This window comes from Leishmania infantum, chromosome 34, assembly GCF_000002875.2.
Source record: "Leishmania infantum JPCM5 genome chromosome 34".
In the NCBI taxonomy this organism is placed as follows: domain Eukaryota; phylum Euglenozoa; class Kinetoplastea; order Trypanosomatida; family Trypanosomatidae; genus Leishmania; species Leishmania infantum.
This window is the reverse complement of record NC_009418.2, coordinates 26641-48761: the sequence shown is the minus strand read 5'-3', so window position 1 is coordinate 48761 and position 22121 is coordinate 26641. Positions and strand designations below refer to the sequence as shown.

The following is a 22121-nucleotide window of genomic DNA, read 5'->3' as shown; positions in this document are numbered from 1 at the left end:
CCGCTGCTGGGCCCTCTAGCCATCGTAGCGGCAAACGTCACCGCATCATTGCAGTTGTGTGCCTGCAAAATACCGTCGCATCGTCGGATAGCTGCGAAGCAGGCGTCGAGCTTACTTGTTGCCAAACGCGATGCCCTTCTTAATGTTGCCCTGCAGACCCTCCAAGCACTTGGCCATCAGCTTCTCTTCGTATGAGTTCAGCATCGGCACAGGGTAGATCTTTTCCACACCACTGTTGCCCAGCAACACCGGCGAGCTGAAGAAGGCGCACGACGGCTCCACGGTGCTCTGCACGTACGTGCACACCACAACACCCTTCTCGCCACTGAGGGCGCGCAGCACCGCCGTCGTCCACTCGTTGCCTGCGAAGGCCATGGACAGCGTCGCCGAGCCCGCACCATCCTTGGCCTTCACCACCTCATCACCACCAAACTGGATGCGGTGCGTCAGCTGCCGCACCTGCTCCTCCGACAGCGACGGGAAGCCTGAGAGCAACGGCACAATCGTCTCACCGCTGTGGCCGCCAACAACGGGGATGTCGAACTCCAGGGGGGACTTGCCAAGCGCCTCTCCGACGAAGGTGCGGGCACGGACAACGTCGAGTGTGGTGACGCCAAAGAGGCGCGCAGGGTCGTACACGCCGACCTTCTTCAGCGCCTCAGCAGCCACTGGCACAGTGCTGTTGACGGGGTTCGTGATAATACCAACAATTGCCTTCGGCGCGTGCGTGCCAACGGCGATGGCGAGATCGCGCACGATGCTGGCGTTCGTGTTGAAAAGGTCGTCGCGCGTCATCCCCGGTTTGCGGGGGATGCCAGCGGGGATCACCACAACGTCAACGCCCTCGACAGCCCTTGAGAGCTCATCCTTCGTGTAGCCAGTCACCTTCGCTGGAGCGCAGATGTGGGAGAGGTCCGCAGCCACACCAGGGGCGCCCTTGACATCGTACAGCTTCAGCTCCTTCACGTACTTGTTATTTTTGAGGAGGAGCGACAAGGGCTGGCCGATGCCACCGGCAGCACCGAGCACAGCGACACGGAAGAAGCACGCCTGGGAGCGGCGCATTATGAAGAGTCACAGAAACAGGCGTCGGAATGAGGGTATATGTGTTCAGAGTGGGTAGGCGAGGCAGATTGTACGGTACAAGGAGGACTGCGATGTAGCTGCGCTGGTGAACTGTGTTTTCGCTTAAGCTCTCGAAAGAAACCTGTAGAGGCGGAGGGGCACAGATGAAAGCGGAGAGAAAGGGGGGATCGGCAGAGAGAGTCGTGTTTTGGCCGCGCCGTGCGGATGCGATGAGGCTTATGATACGTCATGTCCCCCCTGGTGTCCGCGCGTGCCCCTTGTCTCCGGCGCTATGACGGTCTTAGCGCCGCAACACCTTGCACCAAACAAGCGTCGTGGAGCCGCAGATAGCACACACCGGAACGTACTCACGTATAGGCGGGGAAAGGGGGGACGGCAGAGACAATCACCAACGTAACGGCTTCGTGTTTGTCAGAGAAACCACGTCGGGCACGCAGCAACGGCGCTTCTCTATGAAGGATTTAAGAACAGCAACACTCCGCCCTGTTCCCTTCGGTCGTGCGCGCTCTGTGAGGCTTGTGAAAAGGAACCAATACAATCAAAGAGAGGCATACACACTCAACGGCGATCGTGGGCTTCGAGCGGGGACAGCGGGGGTGGAGAAGACCTCACAACAGACGGATACAACCGCCTACCGAGCCCCACTCGTCCTCTCGCGTCCACCGCCGTTTCTTCGGCAGACACACTCAGGGATGTCAAAACTTCGTGGAAGCCTCGATCCCTGCCTGCACATCCCTCATCAACTCGGGCACTGCTGCCTCAATGAGATCGTGCTCATAGGACGTCAGTGCGCCCATAGGAAAAATGCGCTGTACACCCTCACGGCCCAACTCCACTCGTGAGCTGAAGAACGGCGTCTCGGACCTTATCGTGGACTCCACGAGAGCACACTCGACGATTCCGACATCGCCGCGAAGCGCCTTGAGCAGCGACGTGGAGAAGTCGCAGGCGGCGTAAGCGAGGCCGAGAGCCACCGGCGGTGCAACCTCCATGCTCAATGCGTCGTGCGAGCCCGCACCCGCTGCGGCCTCAAAAGGTACCCCGTAGCTCTGCACCTCGCCGGATATGCGAACGATGTCCTCAAGAGGGATACGAAGTCCAGTCTGGGCAATCAGCGGGCACGCCGTCACGCCGCCGCGCCCTCCCACAACGGGCACGTTCACGTCGTATGGGTTCATGTGCAGCGCCCCTGCCACCAGCTTCCGAGTCCGTATCACGTCGAGCGTGGTAACGCCGAACAGCTTTCGGGGGTCAAACTTTCCAGACGCCTTCAGAAGCTCTGCGCAGAGCGGGGTAAGGGCGTTCACAGGACTCGACACGACAGCCACGTTTCCCGTTGTGTCAGAGGACGCGACGGCAGCCATGACGCGGCGCATCGTCGGAGCCGCTGCTTTGAGGGCTATGTCTCTGTCTTGGCGTAGAAGGTCGAAGCTGCTGCCGAAGCAGAGAAGGATAAGCTGTGCATCGCGCAGCAACGCCGGCCACTGCCCCTCGTCGGTAGCGTAATGCACTTTCGGCAATGTGTCTATGTGAGAGAGGTCTGCGGCGATGCCGGAGCCTGGCACGTCGCCGTCAGCGGCGGTGTTGCAGCACACAAGCTCCTCTACGTGCGGGTTCATCTTGAGTAGGAGCGACAGCGGCTGGCCTACCGCATTGCTGCAGCCGAAGAGCACCACCTTGCCCTTCTTCAGAGCCGTCGGAGATCGGCGAAAGAAGAGGCCCATTTCAAAATGGGCCAGGTTTGTGTGTGTCCTTGTGTCTGTGTACGCGCAGTGAGTTCTGCGCGCGGCTTCTCTTTTCTTTCGGCGTCCGCGCGGAAGTCGCTGTCCAGGCAACCCGGACGACTGAAATGCAGCAGCGGTGTGCAAAAATGTGTGGAGCCGTCCTTGGCAAGATGGCGGGCCAAAGCCCTGTCCTGTGGGGGTGGGCTGGCCAGAGTGCGGGAGAGGGAAAGGCGTGCGCAGGACGAGGGAGGAGAAAGAGAACGCGTTGATGCACCCGAAGCAGCAACAAGAAGAAAGCAAAGAGAGAAGCGAGAACATACAACGATCACGTAGTGCGGCGCCTGGTCACGCGAAACGAAAGTGACAACATGGAGGCCCGAACCAAAATAAGCTCTACGCGGCGCATGACGCGCGACCCGTGCAGTAGTCCCGGGGGGCTTTGCAGGCGATGCGCTGTGTGGACGCGCTCGTGCCGCTGCTGTCTTCTTTTCACCGCCTCCTGTCGCCGGCGGTAGCACACACCCTCTCTCCCTCATCAGCGGTGTCACAGCATGGTAGCGCGGTCAGAGGCCACCGAAGAACGAATAGGCATTCGTTAGGTCTAGCCCTCCACCGCCACCCTCCTTTCACACTTCCTCTTCCGTTGCCAGGAGTCGACCCTCGAGACGCCCCTCACGCACGCACACACCAAAGGGCAGTCTACAGAAGCGCCAGCAACCAAAATGCACACGCTGTTTTCCGCACGTCTGTGTGTGTGTGTGTGTGTATCGTTGCGCCCACCAACGGTCGCACGGGTACAGCAGCACACGCATGTGGAAGGAAAGGACGTCGATTCGATAACAAGAGAACGGAGAAATAGACACGCATGCACATACGTCCATCTGTCTGCGCGTGCGTGCGTACAGCGGTACGAACAAAAGCCGCGACACTAAGGCGCAGCCACTGAGGTCCGCTCCGTCGCATTTCCACTGTCCATCTCTCCTATGGCGAGCTTGTGTTCGCACTCTTCTGGGAGCACCACCTCCCTCTTCTGCCTTTTCTACGTTTCTCATCCACCACCTTTACCTCCACCGTCAGCCGGCTTGCGGTACTCGTGCTTTCACCAGAATTTCCACCACGGCTTCGGCACCTTCTTGGAGGTTTGGGCAAAGTACAAAGGGTCGAGCACCGCGAAGACGTTGTTCCGCACAGACTCCACATTGCCGCTTGCCTCTACAGTCACCCACGCATTACCTACAAAGGTGCTCCGCACCTCGCTCAGCTGCTGGCGATACTGGGACATGCGCTGCCGGATCCTCTCCGGCGTGTCCTCTGAGTGCTGCACCAGGGGCTCGCCGGTGTAGTCGTCCTTGCCTGCATTCAGGGGCGGGTTGTAGAAGGTGTGATAGATGCGTCCCGACTTGGGGTGGTACCAGCGACCGCCGAAGCGAGTCTGTAGCTCTTTGTCCGAAATCTCCAACTCGACCACAATGTCGACTTTCACGTTCTCCAAATCTTGCATCATCCTCGACTGCTTGCGGGTGCGCGGAAAACCGTCCAGCACGAAGCCATTGACGCAGTCCGGTCGTCTCGTGGCCTCGCAGACAACCTTCACTTCCAGCGAATCGGGAATGAGCTCGTCGTTGTCGATCAGCTGCTTCAGCTGTGAGCTGTAAGCGCTATTGCCAAGGCGCACCGCATTTCGCACGGCCTCGCTCGTGGACACATAGCACAGGCCGTAGCGCTCCTTCACCACAGACGCGACGGTCGTCTTGCCCCCTTGCGGGGGCCCTTCCATCACGATCTTCATCGCGCAAGAACGCAGCCGGAACTCAGCTGACCGCCTAAGCAGTGTACACTGCCGTCACAGAGAACACGACAGGCGCCGCCGAAGGAAAACAAGGAAGACCTGGCACTTTGAGCTCAAAAAAAAAAGAAGACCACCCCGCTTGTGTCGACTCTGCACGACCCCCTTCAGCAGCGCCTCCGCGAGATCCAGAGAGGGGCGATAGTGAACGACGGCGCTCACGGCTAAACGCAAAACAACCCCTTTCGCGCTTGTGAGGCACCAGCCCTCGAATCAACGCTGCGCCAGATTCCGACACCAACGTCGAGCACCGAGAGGCGCAGGAATATCCTGGATTTCACAGATGCAAGGCGGGCCTTGTCTGGTGCGGAGGGTCGCGCAGTATTGTTTTTATGTCTCTCTTTCCTACGCAACGGCGGCACTAGCTACTTGCACGCTTCCCTCACCACCCCACAGTAGAGGGATCTTGCCGGGTGTCCAACGGCGGTGTCGCGAAGCACATTGCAGAATGTGGGAAAGAGTACATGAAAGCAGGAGGATGGTGGAGAAAACAAACGGCACAAGTAAAGCTCAGATCACGAAGCACATTCTGGAATGGGCAGAGAGAGAGAGAGAGAGCGGCATCAGTGAGTCTTGCAACGTTGAGCGCCGCGGCCGAGAGCAAGGGCGACACCGGCTATCTGCACCGACTGTGCGTTCACCACAATGTAGTGTAGAATTCTCGTTGTTGAGTCGAGAAGTCACCGAAACGGGCTCCGCATTGTGCGGCGTTTCACACCAGGCAACTCTGCGCAGAGTAAAGAAAGCCGTCAGATGCGACTCCCAGTCTTCTAGCACAGAGTACCTCCACTGCATAGCTGATGGCACGCCCTCAACTCGACCTCATGCGAGACGAAAAGGTCGACACTCTTACACACGGACTTCTCTTGTCCTCTCCCTCTCTCCGTTTACACCTCGCTCCAGCACGCGAGTGCTGCATCCTTCGTTTTGGTTTCTGTGCTTCCATCTTATTCGTTTCTTCTTGTGGAAATATCGCTAAAGGAGGAAGAGGGGTGGCGGCATCTCTTCTTCGACTTCACCATCTCTTCTTGGGCGTCACATGAGAGGCGGGAAAGCTAGAGACCAGCCCACGGTACACACATGATATCGCCATTCAAACAAACACCAAAAGGCACACAGACGTGCGCCTGCTAACAACTGAGCGTGAGCCCCACCCACCCACCCCAGGCAACCAAAACACGAAAGCACATACTCAAACACGCTATGCATACAGCCACACCATACGACGTACTACTGCGGACACCTTTTACGGTACACGCAAGGGCGAAGAGGGGGTGGAGGGGTAAGCGGAAGACACTCATTCTTCCAGATTTCGGCGATTCTGGGGGCGATTGAACGCAAACAATCAAGCAAGCACACACCATCAGCACCGAGAACAACAGCAAAAAGGTAGATGCATGCAAGATACGCGACAGCCCGATGTCGACTCTTTGTGCTCACCTTGCCCCTTCAGCCTAGCCGGGGCGCGCACGAGGAGGGGGAGGAGTAGGAATGCAGAAAATCAGGGAGAGTGCGAGCAAGAGCGAGACGGTAAGTGGTAAGGAGAGCAAAGCAGATGCGCAAGAAGTAGTTGACGTGCGTTTTGTTGTCGTCGTTTTCGTTGCCTAAGTGAGTAAAGAAAGTGGTGAGGAGGGAGGTAGCGACACGGAGCAACAATGAGTGCACTGGTGTGTGTGTGTGTGTGTGTGTGATGGCGGCTGTGGTAGGGAAGACACGGAGAGAGGATGAGGCAGATGGCAATGAGTCAGAGAAATAGAAGGCCGAAGGACCATTGCACGCAGAGAGAGGAGTGAGCAACAACAGCACAGAAAACAGAAAGAAAAGGGAACGAAAAGCGAAAGAGTCACAGATAGAAAACGAAAAGTGAGAAGGGGAGAAGATACCCAATAATAACTCCGAGAGGCAAAAACTTCCATCCTAGTCACGCGAAATTCACCCAAGCTTCGATGTGGAGAAGAGACGGGGGAGGAGAGTGCACGAGCTGGCGGGCGGGGGCGCAGGGGGGAGGGCAGGGGGTGAAAATGACGACGCACGTACACAAAAAAAGAGGCAAAAGAGATAACAATGGGCATCGCCAACTCGGTGCTCCACACGGATCGTATCGATGATCGCAAACAAAGATGTGTCAGAGGTGAAAGCCGAGGCGGCCTGGGGCAAAGAACAGGGAGCGAGAGAGAAGGCACGCCTCTCCCATTCGAAAAATCAGCAACACAGATACCGAAATCAGGCGAAGGGTGGTGTCGTTGGACAAGCACCCACACACATACAAGCAGCTCTCCTAGTAAATACGATGCATGGGCGCAAGTATGAGCGGCTGCAAAAACACGAAAACTGCTCGAAAGAGAATTACAAAAAGGAAAGCTATCAAGGCGAGCAGGGCTGCGTGCACATGCGTTTGGGGGCCGCGCTATAGACGCCCCGATTTTGTTGCACTATGTCTGTATGTGTGTCACTCCAACTTGCCAACTGGCCGTCCGCCGCTTGACAGCTCATGTTCTCTTGCACATGTCCCTCTTGTTTTCACCTCTCCGTTTCACGCGTGACCGCATGAGGCTCTTCACCACCGCGGGAGACTTCGAATGTACACTCTCTCACTCTTCCCACAGAGAACAACAACTACCGAAGACACGTCACACATACAAAAACACGCTGACGTGTGTGATGATGATGTGAGCAAAGGCGGAAAAAAAAACAGACGGAAAGTAAAGCCGAAAAAAAAATTCTATCAAACAAAACGATGAAGAAAACGCTGCTCGTACGCCGTCGCTTCTTCCACCGTCCCCAGCCCTTCTTCCCCGACCTCCGATTCCTAGCATACCCACATGCGGCGAAACGAGCTGTTCCAACGAAACACAGAATCGGAAGGCGGAAGAAGGACGCGGGGAGGGCGGGAAGGGGGGGGGGGCTGCCGCAGATGACGGCAACCATCAGGTAAGTCTTCTCATTCGCGAAACGCAGCGCTTTTTCGTTCATATTCTTCGTGGGTTCTGTGAAGTTCGCCACCACCATCACCCCGCACGCCGTCTGAGCACCAACGATCTATGTGCGCTCACAAGCCCCTGTGTGGGCGTCTTTGTGGGTGCGTCTATGGTGCTTCTACAGTTTGTGCGCCACCCACTTCGTCATCTGAGAGGAATGAGAGACTCCACAGATTTCGAGAACGGCAACAAAGGCCACAGGACGGGGATGCTGGCCGAGACACGGTACGCAGACACAGACAAGCAAACGCACACGCCCTCAGCTCCCCACCTCAGGCGCATGATGTCACAAGGAAGAACGCATTAAAGTCGAAAGCAAAGATATGCTCTTACCTCCGTCCGGCAGCACACCGCCAACATACAAACCCGGAAAGTAGCACGGAAGGCAACGTAAATAAGAAACACCAAGACGCGAGCAAAGGCGGTACTCGACTCCCCGCTCGCAAGCTTCTTTTCTCCACCGCATCCATTCAGGCCTGAAACTGGAGCTCAGCAGCAATCTACCTGCCCTGTCACAGGTCCCTATTGCGCGGTGCGAAGCAGCCGTAGACGCACGCGTAGCAACAATGCGCTGGACTCCGTCACCTGCGAGCACAGCCTCCACTTCCAACTCTGCCTCCCCCCTCTCAACTCGCTTCGCAGATCGCCTCACAACCGCTCCTCCATCATGCCGGTCGCCACCCCTGGTGCATTCCTCGGCGTAGCCCAGGCTTCCCGCCAGTGGGCGGTGTGAGGGCCGGGTGGGATACGCCTTTGAGTCACGCCATCACTTTCTCCCTTATCCCGTTCTCATTGACGCTTGCCGATTTGATGTGGGCTCCGCGAAAATGGGAAACGAACTCGACAGCGACAGTCAAAAAAGGCACGCACACCAAAAAAAAGCGGAAGCAACGCAACCCTCAATACCCGCCATTTGCCCAGCGCGCGCGAAGGCATACGCGTGAGCAAAGACGTGCAGCATCAGTGCATTTCATACAAGAAAACCCGATCCACTACTACTCCTAGAGTGCGCCTGTGAACTACAGCGCCAACAAAGCCGCAGAAGAGAAATGGCCACTCATCAATATCGACCCCCTTTTGCGAAGCATCTGCGGGGAACGTGCGGGTCTACCCAAGATCGAGAAACTACGACGACACTTCCTCGCCTACTTTTCTGGTGCTACTTGAGACCCGTTGCAATGCCAATGGGGTCCAGCAAAGCGGCGATGGCCTTTCGAACTTCGTCGATCGTTTGGTTGGCGTTGATCATCGAGTACACGCCCTCCTTGATAAAGTAGTCGGCGAGAGGACGAGTCTCATTCTTATAGATGTCTAGGCGCTTCTCGCACACCTCGCGGCGATCGTCGGGACGTTGGTAGAGGTCCTCACCCGTTATGTCATCCTTGCCGGGCGTCTTCGGAGGGCGGAACACCTCGTGGTACGTGCGCCCGCTCGGCTTGTGAATCCACCGGCCACTCGTCCGCTCCAGGATGACCTCGTCCGGAACGCTGAACTCGATTACCTTGTCTATCTTCTCCCCGGCGTCCTCCATCATTTGTGCCTGCTTCAGCGTGCGCGGGTAGCCGTCTAGGATGTAGCCGTAGCGGCACTCGGGGTTCTTAATACTATCCTTCACAATCCCAAAAACAATGTCGTCACTGACAAGCTTGCCCGAATCCATGGCGTCCTTGGCCAGTTTTCCGTTCGCAGTCTTCCGCGCCACCGCGTCGCGCAGCATATCACCCGTCGACAGATGGCACAGACCGTACCGGTCCTGTATGTACGGGCTCTGCGTACCTTTGCCGCAGCCGGGGGCGCCCATGAGCACAATCTTCATGATTGAAAAAGGACGGGGGTGGGGGAGATGGTAGGTTGAGAGCGCAGGAACGAAATCCTTTCGCGGTCATTAAGACTCGGACACACACAGGAGGCGGCAGCGAGCACGTTTGGCAGCGTGAGATACAACAGCGGACCAGCAGGAGTATGGGGATGGGGAGAGGGCAACGCCAGAGGGTCAGGACAAAGCAGAACAGGAGAGGAGGGCACAAAGGGTGAGACGTCGCGAGAGAAAGACGATCAGTGCAGCATGTAAAGCGTGGGCTGCAATCGACGCAGCAGCGCAGGCACTACGTCGAAGAGCGCTTCCGTTGTCCTGCACTGCAGCGTGGCCGTCGATTTGCATAGCGTGCGCTTCCATTGCTAGTGGTGCGGCGCAAAGAGCGGCGAAGCTTCTAAGAGTTGAACGCCATCCTCTCGACGGGCGAAAAGGATTACGAAGGTGAAGAGAGAAAGGGTGCGGTGCACATGCGCGTGGCAGTGTTGTGTTAAACCTGCAGCAAGCATGGCTGTCACAGTTCGCACACGCATACGCGAGCAGCGCAAGGGTCAAAGAGATCAGCGAGGAAAAAAAAAGATAAAAGTACGACAAGCCCTCCCCCATCCTCCCCACTTCTCGCCGACGCATTGGAGGATGCGCTCGCCGACGCGTGCGTCTGTGTGCGCGCGGTGAGGAGAGGGAGAAGCGGAAGATTCGAAACGGGCAGCCGGAGCCGGAGGTCCTGGATCTACTCTAATACGAGAGAAAAAACAAAGGTGTGAGATGCGCAGTTGATTTAAGAGGTCAGCGCGTGTCGCGCTGCGTCTTCTTGTTCATGTAAGTACGCTTCTTCAACAGACATCTTATCTCCCCTCGACTGCACTTCACGCGCTGCTACACGTAATGCAAGACACCTGTGCCGTAGCGGCGAACCAGCTCCTCCGTCGACAGGGGCGGAAAAAGCGCATTGCGAATTGCCACGAGACGCTCATACCTGGGATACCCGGCATGGTATTGCGGCCCCGACTTCGGGTTATCTGGGGCTTCCCATGGAATAACGCAGCACCGGTCACAGCAGTCGTTTGCGTAGCAACGAATCTTGATGGATCCGAATGTCAAGTACAGCTGCGCGAAGGTTGCCTTGTGATTTCGATGCAGGCGGATGCAGTACTTGTTCTGCTTCTGGAAGACGTAGTATGCTCGAATCGAGTCCTCGTAGTGAGCGTTGATACGCTCCGAAGTGATGGGGTTCGGCGCTGAGAGTGCGTTCCGTGCATCCGTCGCCGGTGAGGCTCGCACGACAGTGCCTGGGCCGCCGTACTCCGGCGCTATGCACCAAAACACCTCTGCGAGAAGTCTCTTCATCTCGGCGTCCTCGACTCGAACCCGCACACTACGTGGCATTGGAGGTAGCGGAACGTCGAAGGGGCTGCTGGTGGCCTGCGCAGACGCCTTTGCGGCGGCAGAAGTGATCGCTCCCTCGTCAAGAAGTAGTCGGAAGGATGAACTTGTCGGCGACTCCTGCACGGCGCCGTCGTCGCGCGAGTGCGGCAGCGTTGAGGCATCTCGTACGATGCAGGCGAGCTCCATAGCCCACGCGCTCACCACGTCCCTCGCTGATGAACTGGGAGAGGAGGGCCCGCTCACCTCTGCCGCCGCCGCTCTCACCTGCGGAGGCACAAGCGGGGAGAGAAACTCTGCCAATGTAGCCGACCTCAGCTCCGTAGCTCCCGGCAACACCGGCAAAAGAAAGCGAAAATGCGGCTCCAAGCGCTTGAGCAAGTAGCGCTGCGCTTTGTAAGTCGCAACGTCTGCGGCAAGGAAGAGGCTCTGCAGCACGCTCGGCGCTGCTCTGCCCACTCCGTTGTCTGGGAGTGCAATGCCCAGCTGCTGGAGCTGCTCCTCCAGCAAGTCATCCCCAGCGCCGCTCACCAGCGCACTTGACCGCGCAGCCTCGGATGCCTTGACGTTGTACGGTAGACGAAAAGCGCGCCACCGCGTGTACACACCAAAGTCCACACACCGCAGCAGTAGGGCGGAGGCCTGTCGAGCTTCCTCCCTCTTCTCTCTCGTGGGGCTGCCCAGCGAGGGCGATGTTGTTGCTGCCGCCTCTTCGTCTTGAAGTCTGGAACGAAGCCGAGTCATGAAGTTGTGCATCTCTCGCACTGACGCCAGCACTGCTCTGTCAGCCAAACGGAAGTGCACGTGAAAGCTGAGCTTCAGCTGCTCCAAGGAAGCCAGCTCTGAGGGCGTATCCGGGCGCCGCCCTGTTTGAAGGCTGCTCGTCAGCACCAGGCACTCCGCCACAGTGGTTTTGAGCTCCGTCTCCACTTCCCGACGAAGAGCCGTGAGCATTGTGAGCAGCACCTTCTCCACTGCCTCGGCGGAGAAGGCGGTCACCGCCGCCACCTCCTTGCCCTCGCCGTGGCTCTGCACGAGCAAAGCATCACTCGGGTCGTCCTGGTCCGGGTCGTACGAGAAATCCAGATCAAAGTAAGGATCTACCGGACATGACTCATCCACCAGCGCGTACAAGTTGCGATCTTGCATGTGGGGTATGGCGCTCACGAAATCGGCGACGGCGCTTCCATGCCAAATGCCCGCTGAGGCCTCCACCGCTGATTCACCGATGCCGACTACGTTGGTGCTCCATCGTGGAAGAACGTTGAAGAGTTTACTACCCGATCCACTTCTGCGGTCAAGTGCGAGAGGAAGAAGCCCACGGTGGGCGCCGTAGCCGCGCGCCGCCAGCGCCTCAACGCGTGTAGGGTAGAAGGACGAGTGAAGGTGAAGGGGGTTCGGCACACGCAGCCCTAGCAAGCTGAGTGGCGACGAGGGTGTCTTCTTCGGCAGCATTGCTGCTGAACTTCCGCCACGCAGATGTTGGGAACTGAGCCAGTATCGATCCGCTGGCACACCAACAGCGGCCCACGCGTCACTCAGCACTTGAAAGACTGAGCCATCGACCACGTTCATCAGGGAGTTGAGTTGATGGTCGCTGCTGCGCGGGTCGATGGCGCTTCCGCGGGGGCCGGAGAGTATGAACAGCGGATTGATAGAGTTGTCGAGCCCGCTGTCGTCAAGACCGCTGTCATCACGACTTGCTCTGCGCACGCTAACGGTAGAGAGCGCAGCCGCAGGCGCTCTCGCCTCAACGCGAGCAGCCTTTTGCACAGGCATGGCAGGCTCACTGAGGCACTACCGCGAGAGGACGAGCGCACGCAGAGCCCAACGAAAAACGAGGACGATACAAAAACGCAGTGACCGTGACACACCTGTCACAGCTTACAGCGCCGGGTCAGTAAGTGTAGCCGGATGAACCGGGTGGTACCGTCTGGGTGGTCGAGGTAGCCTTTAAAGACAAGGAGCCATGCAGTGAGGAGCGGCCAAGCGCGGGCAACCACACACAATCACAAGCAGCTGCCTCGGTTCAAGGAGACAGCTCGAAGGCGAGGAAGGTGGAGATCAGAAAGGAGAGCGAGTAAACACGTGAGGGCTTCGGCTAGTAGCCTCTGTACATAGCGCATTCTACGATAAGCACTCCGGGAGGCTTCGCTTGGGACACTGGAACGCCAGGCACACCTGCCGGTTCGCTTCACGCGCCCGTGCGTCCTGCGCTGCCCATCTCCACACGCTGTGATTCGTGTGCTCTTTGCGTGTGCTTGGTGGAACTTTCGGAGAAATTCAGCTCTGATTCTCCGAGAAGACGGTGCAGAAGGGAAGAGGCGCGAGCCAGCTAAAACGAAAAATGTCGAACGCAGATGAACCACGCACGCGCAGACGGAGACACACAGAGCATGAAAGATGATGAGAGAGGGAAAGAGACACAACACTATTCTGTCGGTGGCGAACAGTTGAGACAAGTCCATGCCGGCACCGCCGAAGCCATCGAGCTACTGCAGCCTGCTCAGTTGCAAAGGGAATGCCCAGGCCACCAATGGGTACAACAGAAGCAGCGACACGCAAAGAAAAAACAGACGAGGCAGGAGCAGAACAGCAGCCATGAAAGATGACACCACAGCAACTGAAGACAACATTTTGTCGGGGGGGGGGTAACGAATAAGCTGGCTGAGGAGGTGCATCGCCCGCGCACATCAGCGCACTTCTCCAAGGTCCCCGTCCTGCCCACCCGTGATCCCAACTACGCTGCCCAGCAAAGACGGTCAACCATCACCTGGAAAAGCGATCAGGTTCCGCTCCGCTGACAAGCACGCAAGCCGCACCTTCAGCGCCGAAAAGCTCAGCTTGGCAAGCGCGGTTGCCTCGGCCTTGACCTCCATCATCACCTCACTCCTCTCGTCTAGCTCATTGCTGCAAATCGCCCCTTTGACCAAGTCAATGCGTGCGTCAATGTAGTTGCAGGAGATGAGGGCAGTCGCCGTCTCCACGACTTCCTCGGATGATTCGAACCCTAAATCCACTGCCGCGTCGCTTATGAGTGCTGTTCGCCGCACACGCAGGTAATGGAAGCAGACACTACGCCTCACATATTGGAGCAGCTTCTTCGCGACAGAGTCTTGCACGTGCGGTTCACGATTCAAGTAGCGAGCTGCTGCTTCTTTAGCGCACCTCCAGGCAACTCCCAGTTGCCCGCGCCAAAGGGCGTCGAGGAGGCTGGTGAGCTCACTGCAGCCCTCGTAGACTTCCCGCAACTCTACACACGTGCGCAACTGTGTGAGTGCCACGTGAAGCGGAAGAGTGCCAACGGCCGACAGTACGACAAGAGTGCTGAAGGACGAAGCAGGAGCAATTACGCGCGTGACCAACGGCGCGAACTCATCCAGATAGTGATCCGAGGCGCTGGCGCGGACGTGGCTGGAAGAGTAGGGAAACAGAACCGGCATCACGGTGCACGCGCCCGACTGTGTCTTGGGTCCGCCTGGCTGAGCGTCGGGCTGCCTAACGCGAGAAGTGGAATGTGGCAAGCAGAAGTGTATGTTAGGATACCGTGCGGCTCCCCAGAGGCAAGCGCCCGTTTCTGTACCGTCCCCTAGAAGCGCCTTGGCACAGCTTTCGAACCTCCCCAATGAGCCGTCCACGTAGGCGGCGACAGTGTTGAAGAATGTGCTGTACGACAGTATCAAGCGCCAGTATGCCTGCACTTTGGAAACCGAGGCCGCCGACGCATTGGGTGGCGAGTGCAGCTCCGCAGTGCCTCTCTCCCTCGCGCCAAGCCCGTCAAGCAGTGCCGCAGCTCGTCGCATATCGTCGTTTACCCGCACCTGCTGTAGCGCTTTCTCTACTGAAGCGACACCGCCGCGGCTGGCAAAAGTTAGAGCGAGGTGCAACCGCGACAGCTCTAGAGACCCGAAGATGGCCGCCGGATCGTCCCTGAAGGAGACGCGGTTGACGTAGCTCGTCGCCTCGATGAAGAGGCGCGAGACGCTTTCCCAGTCGCCCGTGGCGGCAGCCTGCCGCATTAGGTCGAGGTAGGGCCCCACTAACGTGAGCGCCTCCTTCAGGCAAACAAATCGGTATCCGTCGCTCCAGCCCCGCGTAGCCTGTGAGCAGGACGCGGACGCGGTGAAGTTCCACGGGTCATCGTCGCTGAGGTGCCACCACTGCACCAGTGTCGCTGTCCCGCTACGCCCACTGTCATGTGCGCCAGCGGAGCATACAACGGCGGGCACCCCGGTGCTTCGCGCATCTGTCACGAGCATATCCTGCCTGTTAGCCACGGCCTCGGAGAGCACGCGAGCCCGCTGCGTAACACGTCGCTTCACCACTGCCGTGACCTCACCGCCGCACTTCTTCAACCGTTCTTCGTTCCCTTGCTTGCGACACCACTGCTCGAGCGCTTCGACCTCGCTGGTGTTGCAACTCTGAAGTGACAGGTACTGGAGCAAAGGTGAAAGCGCTGCTTGGGTCTCGGCGTCATCGGGGCTAGCAAAGACGCTAGCGCTGAGGCGCGCGTACCTCTGCAGGCACGGTATCACAGCGGCGTGGGCCGTCATGGCGTCAGCAATGAGCCGCTCTCGCTTAAATAACTCAGAGAGACGCCGCCAGGTTGCGCGGTGCTTGTTGCCGATCACGGCGGCCGAGGGAACCAATTACCAGACGCTCAAAGAAGCTGGGCAGCTGTGTGGCAACGGTGTCGCGGGAGTGCGTAATGTCGTACCCTCTCCCACTTCGAGTACGAAATAAGGTCCTGTAAGCGGTGCACTATCGCCCACCGCAACCCTCACAAACTTGAAAGCAGGAAGGGCCAACGTTGCTGCTAGCGATAGCGAGAGTGCCGCCTCTGATTGTTCTCACGCGCGCACTCACAAACGAAGGAGCGGGCGTGAGACAAGAAACAGGAGGAGGAGAGCGAGGAAGCCATGAGCGCATGAGGAGGGTCTGCAGGAAGGTAAATAAGTCTCTTCCGCCGTTATACGCGACGTCTGTGACACCATCGAGAAGGCCGCTTGTTCTCCCTTCTACTGGAGAGCAACACAACAGCCAACGCTGAAGTGGAAAGGGAGACACGGGAGAGGGGCGATCGTCCCTCTTGTCAAGCGGCTTTGTGCGTGCGCGCACGCACCTGCACATATGTCTGTAAGCCTTTCTGCAGATGATGAGGCGCAAAAGCCCCCTTCGCCACTGTGTTCGCATGTACTCGATGTGGGAAGTGAGCCTGTCTCTCGGAGAGCGTACCCAACACGCTCTGCTGCGAAGGAGTCCGGTGACAGCGCAAAGGGCTGCAGCGGTGTCAAAAGGCCGTCACATCCGCCGACAGGCCGCCATCCTCCATGCCACACGTTGGGTGAGACGGCGACCCTTCCCTTCTGTTACTGACAATGCTAAGCACAGCTGCTCCGTCTCAGCTTCCCTTACCAGCACAAAACCAACAAAATAGCGAAAGGATGAGCTGCGACACCTGAGAAGAGCGAGAACGGAGTGAGTTGTGAGCGTTGGCAAGCGATGCTGCGTGAGAATCTCAACGCGAAGGCGTCCAACACACCTCCCTCGCATCTCCCTCGTGACTTGCTCTCCGCCCAGGTTGTGTCTTGTCGTTCTCACGTGCCACACTGCATGCATACCTACCTCGGCATATGGCGTGCATCAATATGTGCAGGCCTACGTGTAAGCATGTGCTCGAGTATGTCCATGCGTGATCCAGCGACAAGCTTAAGACAAACTGGCGGGAAGAGGAGGAGGAGGGGGGGGGTAATCAAACCAAACTGGGCAGAAAAAAAGGCAGCGCCCGATGTGCCGTCGCACAAGAGTTACGCTTCATGAGGGTAGGGAGGCCGTGAAGGCCCCAGGTTTTCAAGTGCCTACACACACCTACAGTTGTGAGCAGGGCGCCCAACAGCACGGGGGCAATGACGAACGGGGACCCTTCGCCGTGATAGGACGCACTGATATTCCCGGTAGCGACGGTCATGGCCGTCGCGCTGGCGGGTCGGTGCACTGCGTTTGTGAGCCTATCCCATAAAAAGTGAGGCGCCACGCCGAGTTCGCTGGCTCCCTGTTGTTCAAAGGACTCCACGGGTGAAACGCGCTTGTGAGCGCAGTTCCTCCATCACCGCGGTGTCGTGTGCCGCGATGACAACCTGTGGCTGCGCAACAGGCGCCTTGGTGGGAGGGGTGGGGGCGTGTCGGAGGGCAAGATGTCACCGCGCAAAGAAAAAGAGGGAAAAAAGCAAGACGGCCTGCCAGGCGACAGGAGCTGCTCGTCTGCCCCTCACATAGGGGTCGCTGAATGAAGAGGGGAGGGGCGGAATAGAGTGAATCACTCCCTTTCTCAGAGCTTAAACAAAATGGGAAATGAAGATACTGTGATGAGGCTGAGTATTGGGGCCAGAGTGACGGAAGGGAGCAAAAGAAGCGCACGCAGGCACACACGCACAGGTAAACAACACCAACAAAGGACAGGGCGCTTTCCACATGGTCTGTCAACCTCAGCGGCGGTGCGTGACCTGGCTTTCTTGCCACCTCGTCACCCCCGTACCGGATAGTAATGACGCCAAGGCACGAGATTGTTGAAGGCAAAGTCGAGAAGCACAATCAAGCAACGGCCCACCGTGGCTGGCGTCGCCATGCACATTAAGCCTTAGTCTTTCATCCAGCTGTCGATATGAAACGCGGCTAGGCACATAGTAGCTGAGGCAGAGGGCTGCAGCGAACCCGTCAGTATCAAGGGAGCTGCCATAATGCCAACCGCAAAGCCGTACGCCGGTTGTCGGCTTAGCGGCTTCGGCAACGAGTTGGTACCGTGAGGCCCCGTCACACCAAGAAAAGCACTGACGGTGTGAGAGAAAATGAGTGCGCGCGGCTGCGCACTCGGAAAGGAGGTACATTAACAGGCAGCAGGAGACGCCAAAGGATGACACGCACGAATCCAGACCTACTTCGCACGGCTGCAGGCCAGAAGCCTCAATGAAAGCGAGCACGATGAGCGTGATGTCTGTGAAAAAGGAGGCCATAATGCAGTTCCATGACGTCGAAAACCACGTTCAATCTGGATGGTCGACACACTTCAACAGGCGCACATAAATCAGCAAAAAGCTGTCGTGCCTTTGCTGCACCTCTACGACGGATCCTACACGGATTTCTGTCACAGTATCCTCCGCCGCGGCCCCCCCCCCCGTCCACACGGTCCCCGCTGCCCACCACGGGGTGCAGCTCCTGCACATTGTTCACCGTCTCGCCGTTGTAATCGCCCCTCTCTGCAGGTGGAGGGCCGTGCGAGCCAAAGCCAACTTGTGAGCTCGCCGTTCCCGCACTTGTGCTGATGGAGTGCAGCAACAGCAACAGCACTCTTGTTTTTACGACGATCGTGGAAAGAGGAGAAAGTGATAAGGCCAAAGGTACTCCTCTGCGCTCTGCGTATCATTGCGCATGCTCTGAGCACTCTACGAGTCTTGCTGGAGCAATGAGAAGCGGAGTACGTCCGAGTTTGCCGCAAGCCAGACAACAACAATGGAGGGAGAAACGAGCAGTACAACGGTGAGTGAAGGGAGGGGGTGTGCAGAGAACAATACTCGATGCAGGAATGCCAGAAAGAGAGTGAGCAGTGCCAACTGCAAGATCGGCTTTAGCCTCGAAATGACAACAGAGAGTCAGAGAGGAGAGGCATGCGAAGTTATCTGGCAGTGGCATAGAAAAACGGAAGAGGTGCACCTACGCACGCTCTTCTCCCCCATCACAGATGCGTGCTTAGTTGCGGCTGCTCTGGCACATTGCCCTACGATACGTACAGGGTACCCGACGACCTTCGACAAACATCCCTGGCACGAGCCCCGGACGCTTTCGGGAGAGTTACTCCTCTTATTCGGGTTTTCTCGCTTGTTCCTTTTCGAGCACATTCCATATTCGCGAAGTCAATCAGGAATGCTTGTCACTCCTATACGCGTCTGTATTGCTGCTGCTTAAACGAGGCCTACCCTTCGTTTTCAATCCTTTCGCATGCCTCTTCTCGATCCTTTCCGGATAGCTGGGCACCTCGCTGCGCCACGCTCATGGTACGTGTGAATGTACCCCTAAGTGACTATGATAGCAAATAAGGAAAGCAAAAATGTAATTTACGTACGCAGAATGGGAGGGAGAACGGTCGGAAATGCGTACGGGGAGGGAGCGGAACGTCCGAGGGGCGGTGTGTGTTTTTTTTTTCGGGGGGGGGTGGAGAGGGGGGGGGAGGGCGGCGAGAGGCAACTCCAGAGCCGACACAAGCAAAGTAAATATCTGCATACAAAAGTAGCTGCACAAGAGGAAAAAAAAACAGGCCGACCAAAGCAAATAACAAAAAAAAGGCAAAGGAAAAATAAACGTGAGAACAGCATTCGCATCGTCTGCGTGCCTCCGTGTTGGGTGCCCGCGCATTCTCCTCAGAATCCAGCGATCTATCTCTCATCCGTTTTCCTGTCTCTCCTCTTGTGCTTCCGCACATTTTACGACTTCCGCTAGCACCCTGGGCACCCATCCTTTCCCTTGCCAACCCTCCACCCTTTGATCACCAGTAGCGAAGTCTCAATCAACGTGGAGTCTCCCTTTTGGCATCCACAGCAGAGGCGTCAGAAATGGTGCCGCAGCGAAGCTTACGCCGCGTGCTGCAAGTGAGCCGGAGGAGGGTAGTGGGAGAGGTACCACCGGTACAGAAATAGGCAGGAACAAAGTCAACCAGAGCCGAAGAAAGGCGTAAGGCGCTGTCTGTAAGGTGAAACGGCTCACACATCCTCTAGCTGTCCGGGCCACAGTGCGCACGCATGGGGGAGGGGGAGAACAAGGGAGAACGAGAAAAAGAGGTGCGTAGACAGTAGAGGTACGGGATGCAAATTGGCAGCTCACGGGGCCGCCTTGACAGCCGCTGACTATCCCTCTCTCCTCTCTTCTCCGTGTTGTATCCGCAGCGTTGGTCGGTGTGTACCGCAGAGCGCGACCACGTGATTTCTGGGGGCGGATAGGCACGCATCCAGTGTATAACACCCTGACTCTCTCGCTGTCGTCGACAGGGTACTGTGAAACAGACTGCAATGTCTGCCTTCATCACAGCTTGTTCGACGGAAGCCAGTGGTAGCCTTTCTGGTGCTTGAAGCCGTTGTTGGCGATGAATTCATCCGCTTCCTTAGGCCCGCGCGTGCCGGCCTGGTACGGGATCGGTTTGATCTCTCCAGAGTCAATCTGGTGCAGGAGCGGCGTGAAGATGCGCCATGCCACATCGAGCTCGTCCTTACGCACAAAGTTTGTCGAGTTGCCCAGCAGTGCGTCGTTGATGAGGCTCTCGTAGGCGTCTGGAAGGCGCACATCGTACCGAGTGTGGTATGTGAGGTCCAGCTCTGTCTGGTGCGTCTGCCGCAAATCTCCACTAAGGCCAGGAACCTTTGTGGTGATCTTGACATACATAGCCTCGGACGGCTGGGCACGGATGACGAGCTCGTTGCGTTGTGTCGCCTCGCCGTAGGGGTGGACCTCATCCCTGAACTGAATGCGAATCGCCACGTACTTCTGTTCCACAGCCTTGCCGGCCTTGAGAATAAAAGGGACGCCGGCCCACCGGTCGTTGTTGATGTTGAGTCGCATCACGGCAAATGTGGGGCAAGTGCTGCCCTCGGGTACGGTCACGTCCTCAAGGTAACCAGGGATGGAACCATCGGCGGAGGCAGTGTACTGACCCAGAACACAATTCTCCTTGGTTATCGGCTCAATGCACTTCAGTACCGACACCTTCTCGTCACGGATGCACTCAGCGTCCAGCGACCGCGGCTTCTCCATGGCCAGCAGGGCAAGAATCTGGGTGAGGTGGTTTTGCATGACATCGCGAATAATGCCGATGCTGTCGAAGTATCCGCCGCGGCCCTCAGTGCCGATGGTCTCCTTGAACGTGATCTGCACGCACGCGATGTTGCTCGCATTCCACACAGCGCTGAAGATACGATTGGCGAAGCGTGTCGTGATGATGTTCTGCACCATCTCCTTCCCGAGGTAGTGGTCAATGCGGTACAGCTGCGACTCGTCGAAGAACGGCTCCAGCGCTTGGGACAGCTCGGCAGAGCTCTTGGTATCGCGGCCAAAGGGCTTCTCGATGATCACCCGCACCCATCCCCCCACTTCCTGCGGCATTGCACCCTTGTGAATGCTCTCGCAGACACTTGCAAATACCGATGGGGGAAGAGCAAGGTAGAAGAGACGGTTTCCACCCTTCTCAGGGCCCTTAAAGGCATTCTCCTTCTCGCGAATCACTGCGTCAAGACGCTTGAAGTCGTCCACACTATCGTACGCTCCGCAAAAGTAGCTGATGTGTTTCAAGAAGTCCTCGGCGTGGCATCCGCGCTCCGACAAGTTCGAAAAATACTTCATGAGCGTCTCATGCTTCCACTTCTCGACATCATCCACCTTGGTGCGAGCATAGCCGATAATGTTGACCTCCGGGGGGAGGAGCCCACCGCAGTACAGATCGAAGAGGGCAGGAAATGTCTTCTTCTTGGCCAGATCCCCGCTGGCACCGAACACGATAATAGTCAACGCACGACTCTTCTGTTCATCCTTGACCTTACAGTTGATGCGATCGCACGATTCTGCGCCCCTATCCTTCTGCAGACTAAGCGCTGACTTGGAGATGAACTGGAAAATGTCATCTGGCTTCCGCTCCAGCACTTGCGCGCGGAGCACGTCCAGAATGCCGTCGACGTCAGCCACGTAGGCATCCTGATCAGCATGAGACTGCTCTTCCGACATGGTGCCTACTTGATTTGTATAACACCAATCAATATATGGTAGCCGGAGGCAACAAGGAATGAGATCAAAACGGTTGTACAGAGAGGGGGGGGGACGGAATAAGATGGCCAAATTCTATTGCTTGAGCCCTCCGCTCTTTTCGAGTTCGTTTTGTTGTTTGTCGCTTTATTCTACCTCGCTGAACCGTCGGTGGACGAGGTGCAGAATATGACAAGGAAAAAGTGGGAGAGTGAGGGAAGCACGTATGAGTGGATAGCAGAGCAACACTGCGGGTGCCGCGCGCTGAAAACATATCGCGAACTACACGTCCGTTTTCTTCCCTTGGAGAAGGTAGCTAGACACATGAGCCATAGACTCGGAAAGCGCAACAAGAGGAGCATCAAGGGCTGTACCTTCTCACCCGCCCCATCGTGCGCTCTTGGTTCTGCGAAGCAGTGTTTGTGCAGAGGGCCTGATTGAACAGCCCGTGAGGTAGCGTCACGGCAAGAAAAAGTGGTTTGGCGCGCGCACATTCGTGTGCATCTTTTCGATTT

General features: G+C 57.4%; 8 protein-coding genes across 8 annotated transcripts; all 8 read right to left on the bottom strand.

Moving 5' to 3' along the window:
• Positions 1 to 111: 111 nt before the first annotated feature.
• Positions 112 to 1065, bottom strand: LINJ_34_0150 (malate dehydrogenase; the record flags this gene model as incomplete). The annotated part of the gene is made up of 1 exon (XM_001468365.1): positions 112 to 1065. One exon carries the CDS (start codon positions 1063 to 1065, stop codon positions 112 to 114), a length of 954 nt encoding a protein of 317 aa, XP_001468402.1.
• Positions 1066 to 1781: 716 nt separating this feature from the next.
• Positions 1782 to 2810, bottom strand: LINJ_34_0140 (putative malate dehydrogenase; the record flags this gene model as incomplete). The annotated part of the gene is made up of 1 exon (XM_001468364.2): positions 1782 to 2810. The coding sequence occupies one exon, from the start codon at positions 2808 to 2810 to the stop codon at positions 1782 to 1784; it is 1029 nt and encodes a 342-aa protein (XP_001468401.2).
• Positions 2811 to 3909: 1099 nt separating this feature from the next.
• Positions 3910 to 4599, bottom strand: LINJ_34_0130 (adenylate kinase 2; the record flags this gene model as incomplete). Its single annotated transcript, XM_001468363.1, has 1 exon — positions 3910 to 4599. The coding sequence occupies one exon, from the start codon at positions 4597 to 4599 to the stop codon at positions 3910 to 3912; it is 690 nt and encodes a 229-aa protein (XP_001468400.1).
• Positions 4600 to 8793: 4194 nt separating this feature from the next.
• On the bottom strand, positions 8794 to 9450 carry LINJ_34_0120 (putative adenylate kinase; the record flags this gene model as incomplete). The annotated part of the gene is made up of 1 exon (XM_001468362.1): positions 8794 to 9450. The coding sequence occupies one exon, from the start codon at positions 9448 to 9450 to the stop codon at positions 8794 to 8796; it is 657 nt and encodes a 218-aa protein (XP_001468399.1).
• Positions 9451 to 10323: 873 nt separating this feature from the next.
• On the bottom strand, positions 10324 to 12405 carry LINJ_34_0110 (conserved hypothetical protein; the record flags this gene model as incomplete). Its single annotated transcript, XM_001468361.1, has 1 exon — positions 10324 to 12405. One exon carries the CDS (start codon positions 12403 to 12405, stop codon positions 10324 to 10326), a length of 2082 nt encoding a protein of 693 aa, XP_001468398.1.
• A 1187-nt stretch (positions 12406 to 13592) lies between these two features.
• Positions 13593 to 15383, bottom strand: LINJ_34_0100 (conserved hypothetical protein; the record flags this gene model as incomplete). Its single annotated transcript, XM_001468360.1, has 1 exon — positions 13593 to 15383. The coding sequence occupies one exon, from the start codon at positions 15381 to 15383 to the stop codon at positions 13593 to 13595; it is 1791 nt and encodes a 596-aa protein (XP_001468397.1).
• Positions 15384 to 17315: 1932 nt separating this feature from the next.
• LINJ_34_0090 (conserved hypothetical protein) lies at positions 17316 to 17840 on the bottom strand (the record flags this gene model as incomplete). The annotated part of the gene is made up of 1 exon (XM_001468359.1): positions 17316 to 17840. One exon carries the CDS (start codon positions 17838 to 17840, stop codon positions 17316 to 17318), a length of 525 nt encoding a protein of 174 aa, XP_001468396.1.
• A 2059-nt stretch (positions 17841 to 19899) lies between these two features.
• Positions 19900 to 21588, bottom strand: G6PD (putative glucose-6-phosphate 1-dehydrogenase; the record flags this gene model as incomplete). The annotated part of the gene is made up of 1 exon (XM_001468358.1): positions 19900 to 21588. The coding sequence occupies one exon, from the start codon at positions 21586 to 21588 to the stop codon at positions 19900 to 19902; it is 1689 nt and encodes a 562-aa protein (XP_001468395.1).
• Positions 21589 to 22121: the final 533 nt, after the last annotated feature.